The 6,571-nt window shown below is 44.5% G+C and overlaps 1 protein-coding gene across 1 annotated transcript in view; it reads left to right on the forward strand.

The window, feature by feature from the left end:
• LOC107120742 (collagen alpha-1(IV) chain-like) overlaps positions 1 to 6,571 on the forward strand; it is a gene marked incomplete at its 5' end in the record, with an annotated part of 105,721 nt that overhangs the window by 24,429 nt on the left and 74,721 nt on the right. Inside the window, 3 exon segments of the mRNA XM_015423513.1 lie at positions 2,845 to 2,898; positions 4,754 to 4,795; positions 5,989 to 6,082. Of these exon segments, the coding sequence (XP_015278999.1) occupies positions 2,845 to 2,898; positions 4,754 to 4,795; positions 5,989 to 6,082 (190 nt within the window).

A 6,571-nucleotide genomic window follows, 5' to 3' on the forward strand; every position in this document is an offset into this window, starting at 1 on the left:
TGCATATTAGGCCACACACCCCTAATGTAGCCAATCCTCCAAGAGCTTACAGAGCTCTTCTTACAGGAGCTACTGTAAGCTCTTGGAGGATTGGCTACATTAGGGGTGTGTCGCTTAATATGCAAATGAGTACCTGCAAACAAAGAGCCCTGCGTAGGACCCCTTCCAACTCTCTGATTCTATGATTCTAGTTATTACTTGAATTTACTCCTTTGTATCCTCCAGTCCTGAGAGGACAGAATGAATTTCTTTCTAAACTAGAAACGGAAGGAAGATGCATTTCAGGCCTTTCAGGGATTTTCTTTCTGGCCTCTCAGAAAAGTACAGCAAGTCCAACGGCAATGCAGCGTGGCTACATACAGAATACAGGCCTGCTATCTGACTACTCTGCTAATGTATGTTTTATTCTGCTGGCCCAGGACTCTAATAAATCATTGATTGATGGGTTGGCCTGTCTCCTGCCCCTCCATCTGGCTCAGTAGGAAGCCTTCCTCCGGCCCAGGACCCCCTCCTCTTACGGAAGAGGACATTTGAACCTCTTCTGGTGGAAGAAGTCTCCAAGGCTTCCAGTTTGTCCGAGTGGAGGGGCAGGACAGAAACCACGATGCACAGTTGTGATCACCACATCAAATAAAGATAAGGAAAGCTGTCAAAAGGCCACTGGAACTATCAATGGCTTGGTAAATCTTAGTATGACGAAAAGGTAAACAGTTAATGGTTTTTTAATTTGGAGGAGGGGGCCCCACCAATTAGGAGCATGACAGGGGTTTCTAGAATTCCATATGACTGGAGAGAACATCTTCCTTCCCCTAGCAGTGCTAGAACCAGGGAAACCCAGTCAAGTTGGATGGAAATTAAGAACAGAAGAAGAGCCCTGCCGGATCAGAGCAGCGGTCCGTCTAGTCCAGCATCACACACTGAGCAACCAGTTCTTCTGGAGGGCCAACAACAGGGCACAGAGGCTAACAACTTCCCCAGATGTTGCCTCCTGGCTCCGGTATTCATAGCTTTATTGCCTCTGAATGTGGAGGTCCCCTTTAGTTGGTTGAAGCCTGACAAAAGGTTAAATTTGTACAGTACCAAATTAAACTTAAGGAAGATGGTCATTGATTGATGGCTTTTAAAGCAAACTGGACAAAATATTAGATTGACTTACCCTCCATGAAGTAGTATATATTTTGGCCAGTACCCAGAGGTACGCTGCCTTTGAATATGATAGCTCGTTTTAGATGACTGCCATTACTAACCATATTTGAAAAATCTCCAGGAATACATCTAATCCTTTTTCAGTTAGGATAATATAACAGGAGATAGTTAACTTTTTCATGGCCTCCTTGCAAGGAGGGAAAGGATGCTGGACTTGCTAGGCTTGGCCTGATCTGCAAAGGAATTCTTTTAGTTTTATTTCACGGTTATTAAGGTGAGATGATTCAGGTAGGAGTCTATGGCCAGGTAGGCACCAGTTGTATCCTCCACCTGTACTCAACCAACTTTGAAGCATCACTTTCTGAGCCTCTTCTGTTGGAAGCAGTTGTTTAGAGTTGGATAAATCCTTCAGACTTGAGGAAGTGGAGGGATAGGATACAAGGCAGTATGTACGTATGTGGATAATGCCTTGGACACAGGTCTCTTGCTCCTTGGGAGTTGCATACTCTGAGGGGGTTTAAACCTTCCCTAGTTCCTGTTTCAAAAATCATAGCACAGAAGATAGGAAGAGTTAATCTTACTCCCCACAAACACACACAAATATCATCCCTTTTGGCTCCTTTTATCACTTAAAGAAAAAGTTATAGATCTGCCACATCACGAGCTGTTTTGCCCTCAGTTCATCACTTGGGAAATGAGTACTGAGAAATTCCAAATCAGCCCAGACTTTAGTTAGGTTCTTTCTCCCCACCCCCTTTTATCTAAGAGAAATGGCTTGGATCCACTGGAGATTTCTGTGACTGGAAAGGCTTTCCATCCACAGAGTCGCTCTTCCCTCCCTCTCTCTTCACTGCAGCTCAACCCCCCAAAATAGCCTATAAAATATTGCTGCAGTTCAGTGTGGTGGGGGAGAATTGGCCAAAATTTGCCCCACTGCAGAAATCCCCCATGGGATCCAAACCAATATTTAGGTCAAGGATGGGAGGACTTGGAATTCACTGCCAAACATGTGGAATTCACTGCCACAGGAGGTGGCAGCGGCTACAAGCATGGACGGCTTCAAGAGCGAACTAGATAAACATATGGAGCAGAGGTCCATCAATGGCTATTAGCCGCAAGGTATAGATAGGAACTCTCAGTCTGGGGCAAGTGATGCTCTGTATTCTTGGTGCTTGGGGGGGTCAACAGTGGGAGGGCTTATAGTGTCCTGGGGAGCCTCCTGATGGCACCTGGTATTTTTGGCCACTGTGTGTCACAGGGTATTGGACTAGATGGGCCATTGGCCTGATCCAAAATTGGCTTCTCTTATGTTCTTATGACTTCTCATCCCAGGATTATCTCTTCTGTTCTTCTTTTTCTCTCTCTTCTCCTCCTTCCCACCCTGGGGGAATAACTTCTGGTTAATTGCCCGCTTACTTCAAACCAGTTGCCAATTTTGTATTTAGGAACTGCGCTTTGATTCACATTCAAGGCAAGGAAGGATTTTCTTTCTGGTTCAGCTTTGGTTCACGAAGCATGCCCCCCAACACACCCTTTGGGTTTGGGGTTCAGGCTCAGTCCGATCCCCTGTGCAAGACGTATTCATACTCTGTGCAAGTACATTTGTTACTACAAAAGCAGCATTTATCTTAGTTCTGTTCTAGGGAACAAGTCAGTGATAACGTTCTTTTGTTGGTATTTTTTCTGCTATTGCTGTAGGGACTGAGTGGCACGCCGGGATTTCCAGGACTGCCTGGTGTAGATGGCCCTAAGGTGAGTGGATACATTTCGAAGACATACGTTTATTTTCTCGCTCAGACGCAGGGCGGATTACGTAGTACAAGTCAACTACAGTCAACAGCATGGACATCTAATAAAACAGTGCAATAGAGTTTGGATTGCAGAAACCTGAAAAAAACACAGAAATCTTAAAAACAACAACAACCCTGAAACAGAGCATAAGCATTTAAACAGGACACCTTCAATGATGCAGAAATACCTTTAGATAGCCTTTGTTCAATTTGCCTAGTGAAGCAATAGCACCATTAAAGTTTGACTGTACACACTGCAGGTTTAAAAATCTCTCTTTTTTTTTTTGTTTCTCTCGCAGTTGAGACCTGGAATGTGCTGGGGTACAGCCGACTAAAGTTTGGCAAAACTAGCCTAACAGAATTTAATCTCTGACTTCTATTCCATGCGCTTAAGGGGCAGTACTTGATGACCTTTGAGGACAACAACATTAGTGCCATAATTTCACTTATTTCTGACCTATACTGTGCTATTAAACATGGAAAGTGGGTGGGTGGAATGTTATTGGATGCCATCTTGAGCAGAGGTGTCAAATTCATTTGTTACGAGGGCTGGATCTGACATAAGTGTCACTTTGTCGGGCTGGGCCATGTGTGCGATAAAACATAATGCCAGGTGCCGGAGATATAAACTGTATATAAAGGACAGCAGCTGGTGAGCTCTGAATTGGTGTATCCTCACTGCAAGGCCCCCTGGGCTGGGAGGGAGGCGCAGAGGGAAACCCACATAGGTGGGCTGGAGAGGCAACAGTGCAGTGCTGGGCGGATGCTCCCATGATGCTTGACTGCTGCAGATGAGGTTGTTCTGCCGTGCTGAAGCCATGATGGAGTGGCTCCGCCCACTCCTCCCAGCACTCTCTTCCTTGCATCAGTGGCTCACAGGCCACATAAGTGCCCTGGGCTATGATCACTTTCAATCCACTTTCCAACTGGATTTTACTGCGTGAACTGGCAAAATCCAATTCAAAGGTACATTGAAAGTGGATTATTTAGTGTGTGTGATCGCAGTCCTGGATGGGCCGGTTCCGGCCCCCGGGCTTTATATTTGACACCCCTGATCATAGTCCAACGAGGAGCACCTTGTGGAGGCTTCCAGGAGGCTAAATAATCAGTGGAGGGAGGGCTGGTATGCTATGATGCTATGTGACTGTACATGACTTGCCCCTGTGTTTCTGGACCATAGCGAATAATGGCTTAAACAAAGACTTGGGTTTCCATACTCACCCTGTATCTGAGGAAGTGTGCTTGCACATGAAAGCTTATATCATGAATAAAAATTCGTTGGTATTAAAGGTGCCACTGGACTCAAACTTTGTCATACTCACTACAATCTCTAATGGCTCTATAGGACCTTTTAAAAAAGAAATTCTAATTAGCTGTTCATAACATGTTTTATCAGACTATAACCTTGTACCAGTATCAGATAATCTTCATTTAGTTGCTTATCTGTTCAAACTTATGACCTCTGCCATCATCCAATATGTGTAGCTGTTAATTCTGTTGCCTTATAATGAGATTCACTCCTAACCTTTCTACCTCAACTCTTCCCTTATTTAATCTTGTATTTACACTTGAAAGATTCATGAGAGAATTCACACCAAACCTCCGTGCCTCAACTCCCCCTCATGTAATCTTCCCCATAAGAATTCCCAGCATGATTTTTCCTTCACATGTCAGAAGTGTGCTGTGACTCACAAAAGCTCATATTGAAATAAATGTTGTTAGTCGTTAAGGTGCCACTGGACTTTTGTTTTACTTTGGACTGTGTAGAACAAGTTTCCTTTAATCTATTTACAAATGCACATTTTTTCTTTTTTCAGGGAGATAAGGGTATAGTTGGTCCTCCAGGCCCTCCAGGAGTTGTAAGTGTAAAACGTATGGTTGCGGGACACCCATTGGGGATTGGGGGGGACACGGGGCATGTGACGTCGGTGACATCATTGACAACACTTACAAGTGACAATGGGTAGCTCTAGGAATCACCAGAGACTCCGTGGCAAAACCATAGAAATGCTATGGTAAAACCATAAAGTTTCCATCAATTCCTAGTATACCCCGAAGTGACATACATACCAGCACAGAGGCTAGCAGCATTTTTATTCTTACTTTTCTCCCACTGTGAGCAACAGCAGCAATTGGGAGGTATATATGTCTGAAGTATAACCATGGTATGCTGTTTCCTTGGTTACACTTTTATAGAGGCCCTATCTACCGGTTTTTATCCAGTTGAGATTATTTCTTTCTTTTTTTTATGTGATCAGAATTTGAGTGTTCTTTTCTGTGGCTCTATTTACCTCTGAAATTCATGAAGGGATCATTTTTTTTAAAAAAAACAACAACAACAGTTGACACCACTTGAAATGCTTTATCTGTTCATTCATAGCGCAGCCAGCGTTTTACCTCAGAAAGTAATAATAATTAAATGATGATGGCTTCATTTTATCAAGGAGCTTGCAGGTGTACTTTTCAAGTTTGAGGTTAACGGACGGTGCATCTGTGGCCGTGTATGTCTGCAAGAATATGATTTTCCCCACACACGAGCAACTAATAAAAGTCACCAGACTAAGAACAGGCAGTCCTCAGTACATTTACTTGAAGGCATTCTCGAGCGAATGGTTTAAAGACTGTGTCTGAAGATTTCTCAGATAACCTAGACATTATGGATTCTTCTGGACCAGGGAAGTTAAAAATGCAGACTCATTGGCTGAACTGCAGAATTCTCAATGGCCCATAAAGTTGCTTTGGAGAGATAAGTCTTTGTCCCCTCTCACATTGCCTCAGCGAGGGATGTTTTCCTTTAGTCTCATTTAGATATACGCAGACAACTGAGACTACTTCCAGATGTGCTGAGAACAATCCCTTGTCAACCTCAGATCACCAAAGCCATGTGTGCGATACGCAGTCCCGTGGCACATGGCAAACGGCAGTTGTCACACCCTCTGTTGAACCCTGAGGGAACCAGGCAAGAAAAGTCAGCATAGGAGGAAGCCCACAGCTGTTGTCAAATGGAGGGATTTGAGTTTCCTTCTGACTTGCCCTTTCCCCTTTTGTTCAGGTTATTGGTAGAGACGAAGTGGAACTCTTTGGGGAGAAGGGAGATCCGGGCCCTCCAGGAATTCCAGGACAAAAAGGGGAATCCGGCTACAAAGGTGTCCATCTCTTCTGTTTAGTTTCCTGTAACATGAAATTACAAATTAATGCCGTGCTTTATCGGGACTTGCTAGTGAGATTGTGAAGAGTTGATTTCTTGCTTTCCCCCCAGTTATTCTGTTTTGCCATGATACAAAAGGAAGTGGTTATGGGGGGGGGGCAGCAACTTAAAGGGTTGCCAGCCTCCAGGTTTGGCCTGGAGATCTCCTGGTATTGCAGTGGATCTCCAAGTGAAAGAGATCAGTTCCCCTGGAGAAAATGGCTGTTTTGGAGGGTGGGCTCTATGGTATTGTCGGTCCCCCTCCCCTGGCTTCACCCTCCTCAGGCTGCATCCCCAAAATCTCTAGGTATTCCTCAAGGCAGAGTCGGAAACCGTAGCAACTTCCGACTTTGGCAAACATTCTGGTTGACCATCTCAGTGGTTTACTAGAACCCAGCTTGCCTGCCTATCAGGTGCCAGGGCCAATTCAAAGATTGACTTCTAACAT

This window comes from Gekko japonicus, unplaced genomic scaffold (genome assembly GCF_001447785.1).
Source record: "Gekko japonicus isolate JY-2015 unplaced genomic scaffold, Gekko_japonicus_V1.1 scaffold2882, whole genome shotgun sequence".
NCBI classification, from domain to species: domain Eukaryota; kingdom Metazoa; phylum Chordata; class Lepidosauria; order Squamata; family Gekkonidae; genus Gekko; species Gekko japonicus.